At 45.1% G+C, this 20,521-nt stretch overlaps 2 protein-coding genes and 1 long non-coding RNA gene across 10 annotated transcripts in view; 1 reads left to right on the top strand and 2 right to left on the bottom strand.

The window, feature by feature from the left end:
* Positions 1–10,235, bottom strand: part of LOC142571483 (uncharacterized) — an 83,831-nt gene extending 73,596 nt beyond the window's left edge. Inside the window, exon 1 of the long non-coding RNA XR_012825887.1 lies at positions 10,158–10,235. This is a non-coding gene — a long non-coding RNA (uncharacterized LOC142571483). The remainder of the gene's footprint in view (positions 1–10,157) is intronic.
* LOC142571482 (transport and Golgi organization protein 2 homolog) overlaps positions 1–12,063 on the bottom strand; it is a 206,500-nt gene extending 194,437 nt beyond the window's left edge. Inside the window, exon 1 of the mRNA XM_075679871.1 lies at positions 11,686–12,063. Coding sequence (XP_075535986.1) covers positions 11,686–11,692 — 7 coding nt within the window. The 5' untranslated portion in view covers positions 11,693–12,063. The remainder of the gene's footprint in view (positions 1–11,685) is intronic.
* The window catches only part of by (focal adhesion protein tensin), a 392,943-nt gene that overhangs the window by 108,591 nt on the left and 263,831 nt on the right, over positions 1–20,521 (top strand). The window lies entirely within an intron of this gene.

The following is a 20,521-nucleotide window of genomic DNA, read 5'->3' as shown; positions in this document are numbered from 1 at the left end:
ACCGTGGGTGTTGACGCAAGTACTTATCTCATAAAGCAAGCAGCTAATTGCACTGCTATTGTCATAGCGAGGAATGACATAGATTGCTGCCCAGAGCATGCCGCGAACATTTATGAAATGCCATTAGTTGCTAGAACTATCACTCTTTGCTCTCCGTATATCTGTCCGTACAACGGCTCTTTTCCCTTCGAACGTGCGCTTTCTCATACTCCAAGCGCAAGGCGTTACTATATGTACCGTTACTGTATATATCGCCACGTTAGTACCATGGGAACGTTCGTTGCCAATGGCTTGCTGTCTTCCACAATTCGTGTTTGCATCCGTTCCTCCTCTTTCTTTCTTCGAGCAAGCCATCCTCGCTGAAGATAAAAAATAATAAGGGTAGCTTTAGTTTTCAGTGCAGTATCTAAGTTACCGCGTAAATTGCAGACCAGTAGCACATTACGCCATGTTTAAAGGCATGATGCAATGAACAAACGTCGTTTCCGTAGGCTGATAAAACCGCACGACCTTCTCATATCTGTGAAAAGGCACAGTGAAAAGGAACAGAAAAGGCAGTCCGCACATGCCGGAGGCCGTGGAAACGAAACCCACTGCTGCATGCTTTGCCGCGGCAAGTGGAGGCACACGCGCGGCCCCTGCATACAAATTGCGTATACGTGGATACGCTACACCTTCGCTCGCTGCATAAAACTGGCATAACGTAGCCGTCGCCCGTTTAATATGTCGATTTCTCAGCGGAAACGGCGACTGAAAAAGAGAGAATCAAAGGCACAACCGAGCACTCGTCACGCTTGCCGCGAGTCGTACGTTTTCGAAAGAGACACCTGGACACCTGCCAGGTCTCGCGCAATCATGGAGCGCAGGTATGGAGGCCACCACGCATTTTTTCTATTCACTTCGCTAGATGGCGCCACTGAATTGACAATGATCCTTTATTTAGCTATTGCATTTGCGTTACCTTTTTTCTATATGTTCGTGGCCGCGTGGCTGCGTAACCTCACTAGCACCCTTCGGTGTTCCTTCGTGCGTCGAAACTGCGGAGTCGAAACCTATCATTTTTCATTTCCTCTCGTTCGACCACTTCCCGAGCGTCAGGCCGCTCTAATGTACGACTGTCGCACGTGGGCCTCTCGCTCTCCGCTCCGCACCCGAATGCGGAAAACAAACGGGTTGCGTTTTGCCTTTGTTATTTTTGCTTTTCTCATCCCGTAACAGAAGGGCTTCTCAAGGTCGACTCCCTTTGCGCTAACGCTCTCTGGACCCAATTTATTTTTTATTCCCCGGGCCCCTCATTCTGTCAAGGTCAGACGAAATTGAAGACTGTGCATACAGCGTCCCGCAGCTCCGTTCTCTTTAGGTTTGGTGTTGTGTCTGGCTGTTATGGGTGCGTCGTAAACGCATCGCGTTGTTCTGGTTGCATATTGCCTCCCGTCGCATGGGCACTCTGAGCGTGCCTTGCGGATGCATCGAGGCTGCGCAGATGGCAGTCGAACGATAGGCTATGATATGCGGAAGGAAATTGTGGCGACTGTTGCTAGGCCATGCTATTATCTTATATGTCTCTCTGCTTCTTTCTTACATTCACATGTCCCTCGTCTAGGCTAATGCAACCGCACACTTGTTGCCTCGATTCTAGTAATGCATGAACCTGTGCGTTACACTGAGAACGTTGCAAAAAAATATTGATCCTAGAAACCGCAATAAAAGATCAACAAACAAGACTGGCTGCATTCGTGCTTGTCTTTGGCGTCGACGTATATCTGCGAAATGGTGACGTTGGCCCGACTTCCCGGCGCAGAGGAACTACCCCTCCCCCTCCCCCCCATAAAAGAAGAGAAAAAAGTAAAAAAGAAAAAAAGAAACGGAGGGTAATATGGTGGTCTCATTGCACAAATGCTCCAAACAAGGTCAGAAGGGTAGTGTAGGTGGGAGTGTATTTTAACAACGTGAGCAGAATTTTGTGAATTCATATGGGAATGGGTCAGGGTGCCGTTCACAAACAGACGTGGAAATTCTATCAACGTTGTCACTTGTGCCAATTGTTATGCTCTCCAAGGTACCGAGGTCACAGCAGTCGGAAAATACAACTTTGCTGCCGTTTAAAGGGACACGTAGTAGAAACACTGAATCAGTGCGGGCTGATAAGACATTCTTGGAAATATCTCCCTCCTTCGCGGTAATAGGCTTTTACTAAAAGATAAAATGATGGGCAAAGTTTCATTTTTGAATTTCGCGCCATAACCACATGGCCTGTACGTCAGTGTGACCTCGCAGATTGCAAAATATTTTTTTATGTTTCTTTTTCAGTAAACCGTTATGGTTCAGTAAAAATTCTTAAAAATTCCCAAGTTTAATTTCTGACTCTCTTAGAATAGGCCAGAACGGCACCGCGAGCGGCGCTGCTGCGCCGACGTGAGATACACTTAGAACTAGACACTTAGATGTCTTAGAACACGCAGCTATAAAAAGAAATTTAACGAAGAAGAAGACACATGTACTGTGTGTGGTAAATCTGTACAAACAATAGAACACCTCATACTAAAATGTGATAGTATCCATCCCGATGTCGATGCGGGCACAGTCGCGCTTCCTGTGGCCCTAGGGTTTTGAGATAACAATAGTCATGTAAATAAATATGCTGTGTAAATTAGCAAAAAGCGACTCGAAGATTGGTGGCTGAAAAGCAGAGAGGTGACGTAAGGTTGAACGTGTAGGAAGAAGTATTTAATGAAAATGGCGAATTTTAACAACTTACAACACAGTTAAACAAAAATAAAAAGCTGAGCATGGTGGCAACTGCCATCACCCCGTTTCAATGGGGACGCTCCTACCTTCCATCCATCCATCCATCCATCCAGAGCGCCGCATGTGGGGCAAAATTCAACTAGCAGGTGGCACCCCCCTCCCATCTCTCGTTCGCACCACCTTGATTGCCTCTTGCACTGCGCGTGTTTGGGCACGTTTCGTACCGCGGGCGGTGTGTGCCTAGGTGCGTGCGCGTGGACGTTTTATTCGAAGGACGATGTACACGCTTCTATTTGCCTTTAAGAAGATCGGTACGCCTGATGATTATTTTTATGGCTGCAATGCGGCGAAAGGGCAGCGTCTGCTTAGCCATGTAAGTGACGCTGAGCAGGTAATTGGACACGACATCGTATGTGCCGCGGGAAAAATCATCGGCATCTAAGATGCGTGTTAGCTTTTTTGTCATTGTTGCAGTTTCCCACAAAATGTTTGCTACAAATCCGTGTTGTCTCTGATGGCGGCAACGGACTTCCATAGACACTGTGCGGAAATAAACAAAATATATCGCCGCGTAGCACAAGTATGGCATGCGCACACAACTTTAACTAGTACGTCCCCTACAATATAGAATAGAGGCAGCAATGTAAATAGCTTGGCCATTTTTTAACAGTGCTCAAGAGACGGAAGTTGAAAGTATTAGTAATCAATTCTGCTTCAGCAATGCCGGCGCGACTAAGACGCTGCGTGTATCGTCTAGTAACGTCGATTGGTGCAGTAGTGATGCAGGAATGAACTCCGGTCATGTTCAATGCATTGTGCACATATTCAAATTCTTGGCACGCGTGAACTTTGGCAACTGCTAGCACATGCAACAGAAGTGGTTTCCATTCTTGGGCAGCGCACACACAAACGAAACACGAGAAACAAGACAGGACAAGCGCTGGTCGAACAACTGAAAGCTTTTATATAAATAAAAGGATTATATACTGAGTAATCATGAAATTCATGTGGGCTACATATAAAAACCCTCATACACTCACGAGTGATCAATGTACGAGCTCACTTCGTTTGCCAGTTGTTTACTTCGTTCGGCGCACCGCAGTAATCCATGTCTGTCGTCTGCTTTTTTCGTACCATTTTCTTGTGAACCGGCAGAATTTCACTGATGGCATCAACCCTTTCCTGTTTACATTGCTGTCGTGACAGTTAACAACACAATAATAATTTCCGGTCATCCGAAGAGGCGCTGTCGCAAACAAGAGATGTTTCGTGCGTAGCGCGAACTGAACGCGGGCGCGACCGTGAAGGGAAGCGGCGGCGGAAACCTACATCCGTTGGAGGTGAAATCGTTCCGCCAGGGCAGAAACGAGCGCTGGCGTCTAGGATGAAACTTGGCGTGCGGATGTCTATACAACGTAGTCCATTTTTACCGATAAAAAATTAACTAGACACGAGCAGACCGCGTCAAAATGTATGACGTCAGAACGAGCTCGTAGGAGAATTTCGAGGCCGCCATCCGTCGCCATCTGTCTCTCGTTCTTGCGTCTTTTATGGTTCACAGAGCGTTTTCTCGCGGCGTAAGAGTGGCTTTTTTGGTATTGTGGGAGGGTAATTTACTAACACAGCTCAAATCATAATTTTTCGTTAGTGTCCGTTTAAAGCCTGATGTACAAAAACCAGTGCGTCACTGCTGACTCGGTGGAATCCCTTTGAAACAGCGTGGATGCATTACTTAAACATGTCATCATACGGAGCTGAAAATTGAGAGTGATAGGAGTACGCAGACTAATACAAACTTAAATAAAGACGGTGGTGGCCAAGGACGTCTAGCTCTGTAGGCTTGTTTTACGGCAAGGTTGACATGACTTCGCCATATTGTTTTTCCAGTCCTCAGTCCGCTGAAGAGCATGGCCAATTGAACGAAGATGAAGGAAGGCCGATAGGTTTCTTCAGTGGCGCCTGAGCGGCTGCGCAAGCAAGACAGACTTATTTTAGCATTGTAGACTACAAAAATTATCCAGCGGCCGAGGTATCCGCGTTGAATTAGAAGGAGTCTGATATACACCCGACCGGGAAGCCATTCGCATAACTGGATGCCGCCAAAAAGTTAGTTTCTCTTGGCTTGATTGTTAGCCTGGAATTAATTGGCGCAGAGCAATGACCGCGCACGATGATTAGGTAATGCACTCTCTCTAAGACGAACATCTGTGAAATATGGAGCCATATCTTGTAATGATCCTTTTCATTTATTTTTATTTTTTAATACATGGTATTTAGGAGATGTTGGCACCTCTAGGCGGCGACGTCCACTTCATTTCGCACAGAACACATGTATAATAAATATGACCAGCAGAATATAAAATTAACAAGAGTGATACATTCAGTCAGGGGACCTACCTACACTAAAGCCGTTCACAGCAGGAATCACACAAAACAATTTGGAACGCAATCTCATTCTCACATAAATGGAGGAGAGAGAGAGGTAAACATTTATTTTGCTCCAGGTCCGGAGTCCACATATTGGAGTAGTCTTCGAGATCAATAGGTCTTCCTTATGTGCGGTATACCAGAAGGCCCCACCAAGTTCGTCGTGAGCTTTCGGGGGAGCGATCCATTCGCTCCAGGAATCGGGTCGGATTGGGAGGGCAGAGATGTCGAGTAGTGTGTGCTGAATGTGGGAGCGAGCCCCCAGCTGATGCCCAGGATTGGGATAGTTCTGGCAGTTAGACAGGCAGCGGTGTCTTCCAGGAATGCCTTGTGTGTAATGTAAGCCACCGAGAGAGAGGACGTTTGTGCCCTCTGGCGTCTGCTCTATTGAATCTGCACGATGAGGAACGTCACAAGGTTGCCTTTTCTCGAAGCTTCTGTAGACGGGTTAGGCTGTCTTTGCGGTTAGACTTCCGGATAGTCTTCCTGCTAAGACTGCCCGCTGGCCAAGGGTTCCCGGATTAATTGGCTTCACCTCCGGAAGGCTCGTGAGTTCTATTGCGCCCTCCAATTCCGTGGTGGCCAGGTGGCCTTTTGACTGAGACGCTGATGTTGGGATGTTCGTACAGAATATGTTTGTAGTTAATGAAGGATGTGGTAGAGGCAGTGCATTGGCATGGACAACTCAGCATACATTCTGGCTGGCGGGTGGCATTATGATGTTTATTTGTTTATTCTTTGGTCGGTTGGGTGGGCAGGCAGCGTGATCACTTTTGCTGTGACGTCGATCTCGGCTTGTTTAATGTCGGGAGCCTGGGTGAAGGCCGACAACTCTTTATGAAAATATCTTTGTCTTCTTTATGAAAATGATGGCGTTGCCTCGAACACTGCTGATGCCTTTGCAGAACATTTCTGTTTGCTATACGGTGTGACAGATGCTTCAAGTAACCTTCCTTCTCAGTCTGGCACAGTGTACGCTATCAGTCAATGAAAACCTTGTTTCCAAGTCTATGAAGTTCCCTAAACTTTCCCTTTCTTGTGGTGTTGATGGTATTTCCTCCGCAGAGCTTAAGACGTATGGAAGCATACTTGTTCCCTGTTCTCACAAGCATCTTCAATAGTTCCCTAATGTCTAGTACCTTTTCTAGCACTCGAAAGGTAGCATGGACATTGCCCATGCACAAATCAGGTGCTAGATGTGCAGTTACTAACTGCCGACCTATATCTATCCTCTGCAGTGCATCAGCTGTTTGAATCGATATTGGATTCCTCGCTTTCTGTTAGTGCTAAGAGCATCTTAATAAATGAACAGAATGACTTTGTGTGCGGACAACTTAAAACTGTTTGAGACTGTCAACAGTGTTCACCACTGTATCGACTCTGTGCAGGAACAATAAGTACTCTTAAATGCTTTCAACACTATGGCATTAAGTTATATGCAGAAAACGCACCATGTGAAATTTTGATACACCCTACATGATGATCCACTCCTTAGGACCGATGAAATGAAAGATCTTGGTGTGTACTTCGACAAAATGCTAAGCTTCTCTTCACATAGATAATTACACAACATGCCCTTCACGCTCTTGGAATTGCATGCCGTGTATTGCATGATTTCCACTCACCTGTTGTGTTTCTGAAATTCTGCTGTGTGCCTCCAACTACTAGAGTATGCCTCTGTAGGAGGGAGTGCAATGAGCAAATTTAATTCTCACCTCATTGAATGCATCCAGAATAAATTGATATCTATCTTAAAGCACCACTTTTGCCATTCTGGCGACCACAGTTGAGCCTTCTCAAATATACTTCAACTCGCACCTTTAGATTCAATACTTAATTAATCACAACTTTTGTTCCTGTATAAGGTGGTCCATGACATTATACATTCCCTAAAGCTTCTTGAACATATGCATTTGTTCGTGCCGCAACAGTATACCAAGTAGCATTCCACATTCGTTGCCTGGCCTTGTTGCAAAATTGTGCTATATAAGACTCGACTCCAAAACATACTTCATAGTTCATTTCCTGTGTTTTGTGTATCTGTAGATAATCACGTAGTATTTAACTCCCTTTTACTTTTCCTCATTTCCTTTGTTCCCTATTTGTTTCTCTATCTTGCATATTTTTGTCTACCACATTCATGTTTTCTGTACATTTTGTCTCACATAGTGCTCGTTAAGTGCACCAGTACAAAGGCTCTCTAGCTGTTCCTGGGCACTATGATAAAAATTAGAATGATTAATTATTATAGTAGTATAAAATCGTTTTTTTAAGTATGTACTAGTATACTGTTTCAGTGCAGTAGTTTTTTGTGCAATTAAAAAAAGGGCATGAATTAAGAAAGTGCAATAATAATATGCTATGTGCCTGATCATATGCATTGTGATATTAATTTCTTCTGAGTTTTAATAATGGCTGGCTACTGTATGCAGTGTTGTGCAATACAATAATATGCTACAGCAATTATTGCGTGCCTCGCAGAACAAATTGAATATATCTTTCTCAGTCAAAATATCATAGCAGGCTGAAAACAATAAACTGCAATTTTTTTTTTTTTGCGGTGACGAAGTGTATAAATTGTGAAAATAACCTGTTTATATATTTCTTATACTATGCAAATGAGCTGCTCCCATACATTCGAATAGTACGACTTGGCAAAGGGCAACGAAAGACCCCTATTAAAACCGTCCAATTCTCAAGCTTGTATTATCTGACGGTATGTCATTTCATTAATGTAAAGAAAGACAAACTTGGCATTTGGAAACCAGTTACAATAGAACATGGTCCTTACACTGTGAAAATGTTTTGTAGCAATACGCTCAATTTGAAGGCCTCCGGATGCGGTGTTGATGCATCAAAACAACCTAGAATAATAGAGGTGCTCCATGGGCTAGATTTGACAGAATCAAGAATCGGGGGGAGTCAAGCTACGAATTACATACATTTTAGCTATTCTAGTTTTTTTGTGTGTGAGTGCTACAGGAGTTTCGATTCTTTTTTGCTGATTTTCTCAGAACCCACTTTTTCACGTTTCTTTCTTGCATCAACAAGCATAATTATACTGACACGGATGCTTTATCTGTATCCGGTTACCGTATTTCACCGCCTAAAATATGTTAAACGTTATCGCTCGGTGCAGGATGCGCCTGAACGTATCGGAAGTTTCGCGAATGTTATCGATGGTTCTGTCTGTTGTCGACGAACCTTATTAATCTGATTGCATACGCGACACGAATTGTGTTGTAGTTTCTGGAAGGCGCGCGGGCACCAGCGAATAGGCTGTAACTTTCGATGACTGATGTATGCAAACCGAAGCGCTTGACCCGCAGATGAGATTTTCGACGATTGCAGACATTGCTCGCCGCTATCGTTGCGATGGAGTCGGCACTATTTATTTACCGTCACTACTACGTGGCAATATTTCCAACAGATTTTTTCAGTGATACTTTGCACCCCAAATTCTTACATAGTTGGCTCTGCAATAAGCTACCAAAAATTAAATGGTACAACAGTTTTTGATATGATATGGCATCGTCGTGCAGGTGTTTGCAAAGCGATCTTGCAGACAGACGACGCGCGAGCGCTGATGTCGGTATTTTGTGCACTATTGTTACTTCAAAAATAAAAACAAACTGTTGCGGCAGGCGTATATTCATTATTCAAACGTGTTTTTTTATATCTAAAAGCGCATGCAGATCACTAACTTATTGTTTCAAGCCTAGTTTACAGCAGGCTGTTTTAGGCCGGACTTTGACGGATGAAGACAGAATAGTCCAGCAACAGTGTGCCACAGCCGAGGAGCGAGCTTCGGCGCGTATCGGAGCTTCTGTCCAGTGGTTGCGTGCCCTCTTCCTCCGACCAACGCGAAGCGAAGCGTTCGCTTGTCGGAGCGCGCCGAAGCTTGCCGAAGTGGTTGGGACATAAGAAAAGTGCGCGTCTGCGAGGCGGTGGAGGTCCACCTGTTCCTCTCACGTATAGTACGGCGGCGGCAGCAGCACGAATGTTGAACTTGACTTTCTGTAATGGTTTAGGATGTCTGTAGAGGCCAGAAGTAATTCCACCCGTTATGGACTCCTGTCCGTAATTAGTACAGGTGATGAGGACTCGATAACGTTTCCGCCAGAAAACATTTTGGCTGGATGTATTATCTGCAGTAGTGGAATATAAACAATTTTGTCATATTATCATTATATGTATGATTTCTGTTTAGTATATGGTGTCTAAAAAGTGGCAGGTCTTGCGGTCTGCCATAAAATCCTTCAGTGAAACGCACAATGTGTTTTTGAGTGAGGATAAGTTTCTTTTAATTTCCGGATCCTGTAGTCACCCGTACGAGTGTACAGTCAGATTATTTACCGTGTATAGGTGTATAGTAAATGAATAATTTCAACGAGTTAGGCAAGAATTTAGACACTTTATGAAAGCAGCCAACAGTCTCACTCAGTTTCATGATGTGCATGTTCGAGAAGAGGTTTTCATGGAACCAGACTGTGAGAAATTTCTGGTTTGCAACCTGTTTTAGCTCTGTATTCTCGCATGTGATGTTGATTTTACTATGTGCGACTGTGTTTATTGGACTAAAAGTTATATACTTAGATTAGGACACATTAAGAGTTAGACCATTACCACCAAACCAGCTACATAGCTTTATTCAGTAGGTGCTTACCATTGTCTGTGGGCTCCATAGAGAACTGAGGAATATAACGTGAACTCATGAGATGCATATATAGTGCATGGAACGTAAAGTCAGCTCCACAGATGCATTAAATACAAAAGAATACGAACTCATTTCGGAGAAATTTACATGATTTCAGGCACAGAAAGGAATACAAACTTCCATCAGTAATTTCCAACAATATTACTCCACTGCAGAAATCTCTGGAGGACCACTAGCGTTCGCCTTTGTAATATATCCCTTGGCCACGGGCCTGGGATCTTTTTAACGCTTAAGGACCGCTTTATTTTCTTGTTTTTAATCTTACCCTGCGTCGCGTCGAGGCGCCGACATCCCGGCGATAATGGCAGCCCGGTGGCGTCCAAGCCAATTGCCAGAGTGCAAGGAAGAACGAAAAATGAAATGATCGTTGCATATGTACATATTATAAAGATGTACAAAGATCCCTTAAATGTTCAAGTTATAAGGGAATCCATATCAATCGGTGTTCTTTTTAAAAGAAGCTTTAGCTCGGGCCCAACACCGTTGACGCCTATGCAAGTATATATGTGAGGTAACTACTGGAAGAATTTTAATGAAATTTGTCGCATTTGAGAGAGAAAGCTAAGTGCTGGACACTGTAGGGAGTGGAATTTTAATTTAGCTGCTTAATGTTTTTACAAATATTGCCGTAAATTGGTAAGTTGGACAAAAGTAGATGCACGAAGTTTACAAATCCGAAACTCTGCACGAAAAACAAATATCGTAGTTCGGTAAACTGGACCCTTAAACCATTTAAAGCCGGCAAATTGGTATATTAATTTACAGCTTACCGGATTTGTTACAGTGCTTAACAAGGCGCTGCAATATAACTATTCACAAATTAGTAACATATTTCACAGGGATGTATAATATAACTACTTTGTCCGCTCTATATGTATTATTAGATGCAGTTTTCAGAACTGCGATATCGCTTTTCGTCGCTGCGTCAGAGTTGCAAACTTAATACTTTCGTTTTTTCTATATCTTGCAATTCATAGCAATTCTTATTTTAAAAGATCGTCGACATAAGTCAAAAATCCGCTTCCAACAGTCACTATATTTCTACTTGTTCTATTAAATAGTTCATACATCTAATCAATTTCGGTGCAGTGCTTGCCGAGGTAAACGATTTACCCTTTTCAGTTTATTATTGGTTTACAAACGCACCTGACTTATATAAAGAGAGATATGGACTTTAATGAAGGCTGAAGAGTTTTGCCCTGCTACTAGCAGATCTTGCTGCACTAAGCGGAAGTGATCGAAGCGAAGGGAAAGGCTGGAACCTCTTCGAATCAGCGCCGCTCCTCTACTGAAAGTAGACATAATCCAGTAGTATCACTGCGCAACTCCTATTAAGGGCCGTTAGTTTAGGAGAGATGTCAAGTCCACGGCATCGCGGAGCGGGCGCTCAAAGCGCCGTTTTCTGAGACTCCAGCTCACGAATCGCCGTAGTTGGCCAAAAGCACAATCGCTTCAGTCTAGGAACGGCACCGCGCCTTCCACTGCGTGCAGCTGAGGAATATTTTTAATAGGGGCACAATCGCGAATACCCATAGGCAAGGCTAGCGCACTGGCCGCAGCAAAACGAAAATTCGTTTCCTTCACTGATCACGTTATTCGTAAACTTCTGCAGGAAGGGCTATGACGCGAGTGTTGCTGACGTTTACGATAATTTCCCTGTAAATGGCCATTCTGCTTCTCTACCAAAGCTGGCTTCCTTTCAAAATTTATTTCGATGCATGCACTTGAAACTTCTGCCAGCACGCAGCGAACAAGCGAAGCGACGAAGTACGCTGTCGCGAATGCGCTCTTACCGGTCATTACTACGCCGCCCGTCAATCCATGTAGGGCTCCTTTCTCGGAAATACGAACACCGGTCTAGAACTCCAGTGCGGAAGAGCGCCTCTGCAGAACATCTCCGCACGCTTTGTATTTCGCTTGACGCGCGCCCTGTCGCATGCCCACAGTGACGCGCAGTAGTCGTCGAGCGGCGCTCTAAGTAAGACAGCACTCCCACACGCGGGTGCCAAATGGTGGCTGCGTTTGACGCGGCGCGCCCCGGGTCCGCCCACCAGGCCCGTTTGTTTTTCCCTCTGCTCTTTTCCTCTCCGCGCTGCGACTGCGTTCGGGCTCTCCTCTCGCGTTTGTTCGTTGCTTTCTTTGGAGTCGCCGTTGTCGTCGCCGGAGTCGCGTGCGCGCGCGCACGGCGTGGGCACTCGGCCCACCAGACCCACTCCTTGCAGCAAGCTCACACTGTCGACGCCGCTCTTGCCGGCACTCAAACACGACTCACTTTCTGGGCGCCACCTAGGCCGACTTTCTCTTCTTTCGTCCATACCAAGTGCACGCTGCGACTGAGCCGTCTTGCTTCTTCTCCAGCCTCCCGGCTTCCATCCGAAGAACGGCCTTCTTGCCGAAGATCTGTGCTGCCGCTGGACGTGAGCAACACGGCGCATTCTCGCCCCGTTTCGTCGTGCATCATCCTTGCCCTGCTGCTCTAAGTGTCGGCGACAAGCTCCGATATACTGCCGACGCTCTCAACTCTGCGCACTCCAACCAGTCTTGCAATTGCCGTCGAGAGTTCGTGGAAGTCGTGCAACCTGAAATCGACCACGTTGTTTCCGATTGGATAACTCAAAACTGGTGCGGCGAAAGGTGATGTGAATTCGTTGTAAAGAGTCAGTGCTGTTGTGGCTGACGGCAGCAAATCGTTGCGCGACTGAGTTCTTCGCGCCTCGGTCTGTCGAGCGAGGTCGGTGCTTGATAGCAACAGTGGTGCCGAACTATTGCCAACTCCGGCTGCTGCTGCGCCCCTCAGCAGCGGCGACGTCGTTTCGTCATCCGCGCACCCGCTGAACTCGGAGGAGGGGGCGTACCCACGCACGCTCCGGAAGTCGGCAACAGGTCAGTCGGGACGACCCACGATGCAGTAGCTGTGGGCAACACCCCCTCCCCTCCGGTGGGAGGGCGGCTCCTCTGATTAATTATGCTCGCAGTAACTAGGCCAGGCGCAGGCAGCCCCGTTGTTTGTTTTTGGTTAGTCCGTCACGCCAGTGAGCACGCTGTGCCGACGGTCTGGAGGACACTGGTCGACCGGCCTAGCGTTGCCCACACGTGTTAGATAGCGAGATATGTTGAGCGAAAACAACGGTGATCGAGTGATGTAGTGGCCCAGTTTCTCTTTAGTTTTGCTTTTCTGTTTGGATCATTGTTGCGCGTGTTGCTGAAGGGATGAGGCCGTTAACATCGCTTGTCATCATTGAAGCCGCCGTGCCCGTGTTGTCAGACAAAATGGCGCCATTGTTAAAGCTCGTCGCCTTAGCTTTCTTGGGTCAGAACTGCAGCCTCCTGCCAAGATGTTTCCATATAGGCCTATGTTTAGACTAAATACAGTTCAACGATGCTCACCGCAACGACCTCGTGCGCTCGCTGTCGAGACGAGCACGTGCTAGCTATTCGGTATATTCAGCAGCGTGGTTAGTGCTTGCGGGAGTGGCGTCTCCTTTGCATCCATTTTTTTTTTTCATGAGTGAGCTCTGTCGAAAGCTATTTATGACTTGTAATAGCTATTCTCTGACATTATTCACTCCGCTAAGTTCGGAGGGGCCGTTTCCGGACATCTTCGGTGAATTCGGGTCGGTAAACTTCGTATGCTGTACCCGCTTCCACAATTGCATTCATTTCTCGTGGTCTTAAAATCGTAAGAGCGACCGGTTTGTTCAACCCACGCAAAGCTCACTGGCGCTGGAACGCGCGGTAGCCACCCGACCAGACGGCGCCACTGCGGATGCCTTGCACGCAGTGCGTTGGAGGTCGGCCTTCGCTGAGCACGCGGCTTCACTATGGCGGCGAGCGTGCAATGCGTCCGCTGTGCTGCACACGCTGCCGGAATGCTTGCCCGGCGTGGGCTGCCCACGAAGCACCTTGACACAGAGCGAGCTCACGCGGTGCGCGCCGCGCAAGCCACACGCGCGCACTCGCTTACTACACACGCGCGTCCCCCGTTTGGCTTTCCAAGAATGGGTGTCGGTGACGAGGACGCCGGATGGCTGGCTGCTGCTGACGTAGCGGGGATAATTTCGCGGCGTTGTGCCCAGAGGGGAGTTTTTCGCCTCCTACACCGCCAGCTGTCTCGTTCACTGGGATTATGTGCATCCGCAGTTGTTATTTATCGCTTACTTTTCCCACTACTCGGCACCAAACGGTGGTCGAGGACCGGTGGCAAGCGACTACCGCCGCTTCACCTACGCAATGAATATACGGTGTCTTCAAACTTTAACTCTCTGTATTTTGTTTTATGACAAGGATATGCTATAGCTATAGAAATTTCCTTGCACATGTGGTTTATGCGCTTTGGCGGACATCACATGGCAGCGGCGGCGCACATGCAGGCAGGCAAGCGCAGGAGAGCAGACTGCGCTTGCCAAACTTGCCATACTTGTCGCCCAATGTGACTGGGACACACTCTTAGCACATAGTTGTTCGACCAATGGTTATAAAAATTCTGTAGATGCTTTCACCGCACTGAAGCAAGGGTGTAAAAGATTCGTTTTGGCACGTAAGCTAAAAGCACACTTACACTGAGTAAGTAATCGTATATTGAATGCTATTCAAGAGAAAGACGTACTTTGGAAACGATGTCGAAAGCACCCTGAAGACGAAGCTCTGAATAGTCTTCACCGAAGCGCATGAAACAAAATTACAGCAATAATGCGCTGTTCCAAAAGAAACTACTTTGGCCGCCAATTTTCTTTTTCTCGTAATAAATCAGCAAAGATGTGGTCCCTAGTGCAAGAGCTTAGGGGAACCAAGTCGAGCTCCTATTTAGATCCGATATTGAAAGGTTTCGGTGCTCCCACGCAAGCGGCGGCTAATTGTTTCAACGACTCATTTTCTTCAGTGGCGATAGATATGGGAACGCCTCTTAATCTGCCGAGCCTTATCGCAGCTATCTGTTTAGTATCAGATTCGGCGCTTCTGCCCTCGATGGCGGAAGGTGACTTGTTTCGGTTTAGATGGAATATCAGCTGAAGATATAACACGTAATATTAGTGTGCTAGCTGGGCCGATTCCTTGTATTTTGAGAAGTATTCTAAACACGTGTGTTGTACCCAATGAAATGAAGAGAGCATTGTGTATTCCGGTATTAAAGAACGGAGATACATCAAAAACAGGAAACTACCGCCCCATATCCGTACTTCCTTTCTTAGCACAACTGCTAGAAATAATAATAATATTTGGGGTTTTACGTGCCAAAACCACTTTCTGATTATGAGGCACGCCGTAGTGGAGGACTCCGGAAATTTTGACCACCTGGGGTTCTTTAACGTGCACCTAAATCTAAGCACACGGGTGTTTTCGCATTTCGCCCCCATCGAAATGCGGCCGCCGTGGCCGGGATTCGATCCCGCGACCTCGTGCTCAGCAGCCCAACACCATAGCCACTGAGCAACCACGGCGGGTGAAACTGCTAGAAAGGCATGTTCTTGAAGTGATGGGCGGCTTCGTTCTTAAGCACAACATTTGATCAGCTTCCTAGTATGGCTTTGCTCAAGGCAGTTGCGCAGAGCAACTTTCTTGAAAATCTGTCAGGTTTTTTTACACGAAATTTTTGAACGGAACCAAGTGGCCCGTGGACCCTTTTTGCACATATCAAATGCACTTAACTAATTTAGCCACCGTATTCTGTGCAGCAGACTTCGCAACTATGGCTTTCGGCGACATCTTCTAGATTTTCTTAACAGTTATCTTTTGAATCGGTCTCAAATTGTTTCTCTGAATGATGTACACAGCACTCCGCGGTGCCTCACAACAGGAGTGCCGCAGGGTTAATTCAATGCTGTCACCGCTTTTATGTAACTTATACCTGTGTGACAGGACAGTCAAGTGACACAGGCACCGTGTTTAAATACACGTGGACGCACGACACGTGGAATGTGATATGCTCTGCTTCAAATTGATGCAGTAATTTTCATATATTGGTGTAAAAGTAATCAAATAAAAGTTAATGGCCGAAAAACGCAATTAGTCTGTTTTAGAAATCCCTTAAAAATTCTTGATGCTACACTGCCTGTCCTTATGCATGTCGGATCGTTAGAATTGTGATTGTACACGGATTGAATATGTAGAAAGTGTTAAATAGCCAGGAGTTCACTTTGACAATGATTTATCATGGAACGTACGTTCATATGGCTTCAATTTGTGCTAAACTTCGACGAGCTGCGTGCTTACTTTACTGCATTCGGAGTTGTGATCCTATTAAAATAAAGAAAATGAACGTGCACGCGATAGTTTATTCGTATATAAGATATGGCATCTGCTGTTTTTTTTTTATTGCAGCAGTTTATGGAAATCCAATTTAAAGAGTTTATTACAGAGTATTTTAAAAAGTGTAGCCTACAAAACAAATATGAATATGGATAAACCATTCAGGTCTCTGAAAATTCCGAAATTTGATTCAGTGTTTCTTTCTGTCGTGCCGCAATATTTATGGAACGAAGATGTTCGCGTACCCGAAATAGAGCACATCCATCTACGGAGTCCCTCCAGATATGTTGTTCCTCGAACAAGAACTAATTATGGCAAAGGGCAATGACAATGTTGTGTTCCTAATTTGCTTAATGAACTCCCCACTTCAGAACTGGATCAAGGAAGCTTATCTGGCTTAAAGAACGCCTTTAAAGAAGGAATAAAAAAAATGCCACTCGTATGAAGCTGACTTTTATTTGTGTGTACGTGAGCATCGCGAATGGTTTGAGCATGGGTACCTGTAGCCATTTCGCAGCTTTCCTTTAGAACATTGGTCAGTTCCGTGCATATTCTTGTAATAATGCGACCAGACTTGTTTGAAGTTGTCATGTAGCATCTTTGTCGATCTAACTTTCTTTCAGTTCTCGGTGACTAATTTTTCATGTGCTCTTGAAAATGAAGAGGCTTAGTTTACGTTTTGGAGCATTCATTATGCTCGAGACCGTGTCAATGTGATTTTGCCGTGACTGTCAGGTCCGTGCCATAGAAACCCTCCGAAAGCTTCGACAGACCCGGCAAGAAATACCCCCCCATGTGCATAAGATTTCGGACTAAAGGTTATTATTATTATTATTATTATTATTATTATTATTATTATTATTATTATTATTATTATTATTATTATTATTATTATGCCACCATTTAATGAAGCCAAGAAAAGCACGGCGGATTTTCGCCGTCCTTTTTTTATTCAAATGTAGAATTAATTATAACGCATGGTATAATTGCTATAAATAGCATACAGTGCAAGAACGAACACCTTGCCGCCAGTGAAGATCGAGCCCATGTAGCTTCCGCCTGAGGCGTGCGAGGCTCTACCGATTGCGCTACGACGGCGGCTGTCCCGTCCTCTGCTGCGCACGAGTCTTGTTGGAGTTGGCCGTGGGGGCGTCGGCATGCGCCACTCTATATATCGGGAGGGATGCGCAGCATCCTTCCAAACGCCGTCGTCAGTATGCAACAACTGGGGACCAATAATCTGGTAGTTGTAGTAGTAGTAGCAGTAGCACTATAGTAGTAGTAGCTGTTGTAATCGTAGAATTACTACGACGAACAGTAAAACGGAGCTGCGATTTCATTACCACCGCGGATATCTGCACACCTCCAACACCTTGTTGCGCGACTGCCTTTATACTGTCGACGTTGCTTGTCGTTGGCAGCTTTTTGGCTCATAGTGTAACATGTCTCACAGTTGTTGCTGCTGCGCGCCTGGCGGCTCGTTATTTGGACATGTCGGTGTCACAGATTGCCTTCGAAGCAGTGGCAAACGCTGCCATGGTAGAATGCGTTCGGTAATTATGTAATTATATATGCGAACATAACAACGTGCAAAAAGCACCATCAACACCACCACGGAACTTGCACTCTAGCCAGATGCCGCTCATCGAAAAATATATGTATCTATAGTTCCCTCGATATGCCAACCGATTATTTTCCCCTTGTATGCGTGGTCTTGAGCCGCCATACATAGCGGGGGACCATGTTTAAGTTGCATAGAATTTTTGAAAATCACCTGTGGCAGATAGCGTAATTTTAGTCCTTGAGCTAGATCGTATTCAAAGAGGCGGGCATTACTTGCACGAGAAATCGCAATACATCATCAACTAATTGACGAGAATTCACTAATTATCTTCTTAATTAAATATTTTACGGCATATATTGCAATTTACTAATTGTATCCGGTGAGTTTACAAGGCACATCCACTTGGAAGGAATTTCCAGAATGGCACCAGCTTAGAGATGTGCGTCATCAAAGTCGCCGTGAAAATGCGCCGTTGCTCCATTTACTTTTTCAATAAAACGCTTTTTTATGCATTGAAGCACGCCAGTAACTGGAATGCCGATGTATGTTGTCCTGCCGTATTGAAAATAATATTTCTAAACTGGTGAAATCTTGGAAATTCATTTTAAGTGGATAGTCTTGCAACCTCAACGGCTACAATTCGTAAATTACAATATATGTGCCGTAAAGTCACTAATTAAAGATTTAATCAGTGAATTTTCGTTAATTAGTAGAATATGTGCTTTGATATCTCGTGTTAGTAATGTCCGCCTCTTCGAATAACACACCTCAAGGACAAGAACTACGCTACCTGCCACAGGTCATTCCATAAAGCTTAAAAATGATCACCCCGTATATGCGCCAGGATGGCAACAAGATGCTACTATGGAATTTCAACTTACCAGCCATTCAGTGGGGCTCGCACACCTCTAGAAACTCAAACGCTAGTATGGAAGAGCTGTGGGGTATTTTTCCGCGAGTGGTTGCAGAATGCATGGATCTATTCATCCCAAAGCGTAAAAAAAAGAAAAAAAAAGGAACGCTGAAAAGAAAAATCATTCAATAACGCGTCAAATAACTCATGCCAAAAGCCGTCTGAAATGGAAACGTAAAGCCTGTACAAAAAAAAAAAAAAAACAAGCTCAGTCAAGAGGGGAATAGTGCCCTTCAGGTTATGAGGGATGACTTGAAGCGTCTTGTCAAAGAATGAAAACACAACTGTTACAATGTAAAACTCCCAAAGTTCTTATATGAAGAGTCTGCAAAGTTATGGCGATAATCGAATCCAACAGCACGCACTCGTGTTACTGCAGGTAACGAAGACTTACATACTCATTTTGAAAGCTTCAATTCGTTTTTCTCGTCAATGCTTCCTTACGATTATGGAGTATTGCCAAACTTCAATGAGGCATCTGGCACTCCTCTTATACGTGATATCACGATCAATGAACAGGTGGTTTAAAATTTTTCACTTTATATAGAGAAAAAGAATAGTCCCTGACAAGACGGAATACCAAATGAGTTTCTTTCTAAATATGCAGTAGGGTTTAAGAGTGCTTTACAATATTTTTCCTTTACAATATTTTGACATGATGTCAAACGCTTTTGGGAAATATAATTTGGGATGTCTCATCCCAAGTTATTCTTAAAAATGGGTTCTATCATTAAGGGTTAAGGGTTCTATCATTAAGGGTGATTCTATCATAACACAATGGTTCTCCTTTACCGCCCTGGAAAACCAGCTCGTCCTGATCACCAGGGTCCAGGCGGCTAGGGAAGCATATGGGTCCCGTGAAGAGGGAACCACTTCCATCGATGGCGTCTAAGAAGATGTCGAGCTCGGCTCAATAAAATTGTTTCTCTCTCTCTCTCTCTCTCTCTCTCTCTCTATATATATATATATATATATATATATATATATATATATATATATATATATATATATATTTGCAGTCGTAAGCAACACATTCAAATTCAAGGTAAAGAATGGAAACCTGCTGACGTTGTTCCTGGAATTTCCCAAGGGAGTGTCTTGAGCCGGCCCTCCTTCATTTTTTTTTAAATTTTTATCAATGATTTTCCCAAAGCTGTTACGATTCTAATGCGGTTTTTCGCTGATGACTGCGCAAGGTACAATATGATAGCTACACCTACTGATCAAATAGGAGCAGGTTTTGATGACAGTAAGTAGGAAGAAGAGAGAGAAAGATAGAGAGATAAACGGGATAGCAAAGGCAAGGATGTTGACGGGATGAGATTCTGGTTTGCTACCCGGCACTGGGGAATGGTAAGGGGAAATGAAAGACGGAAAAAACAGGGCGGAGAGAAAAAGCAAACTAACGGGGGAAAAAAATATAGGGAAGGTCGTGAACGTCCTTGAGAATTACCGTCTCTCCAATAGGCCACTCGAACGCAAAAATTTCAAGAGTGTCTTCACTGTCTTGTGGTGTGACGACCTTATAGGTCGGCGTTGTCTGCTCCGAAAACGGCTGGTCGTCAAGACGCGCCAGCGCGGCTGCGAGTGACTGCCTGTGTGCGCTATATCGGCCGGGGACAATGACAAAGAACGTGTTGGATAGTTTCCTCGTCGCCGCAGTGGTCGCACGCAGCACTATCCTCCCATCCGATACGGAAAGCAAATGACTTCGTAAATGCGACGCCAAGCCACAATCGGTAGAGTACCGTTGCCTCGGGTCGGGATGGTCCAGGTAGAGTCTAAAGTTGCAGACAGGGAGGGTTCCAGTCGATGTAGATATGTGTGCTGGAAACTAGGTGTGTTACACAACAATTATAAGGCACCATATGCAAGCACTGGAAGTTGCGCTGATGCATCTGTTCTT

This window comes from Dermacentor variabilis, chromosome 2, assembly GCF_050947875.1.
Source record: "Dermacentor variabilis isolate Ectoservices chromosome 2, ASM5094787v1, whole genome shotgun sequence".
In the NCBI taxonomy this organism is placed as follows: Eukaryota; Metazoa; Arthropoda; class Arachnida; order Ixodida; family Ixodidae; genus Dermacentor; species Dermacentor variabilis.
This window is presented reverse-complemented; position numbering and strand designations above follow the sequence as displayed.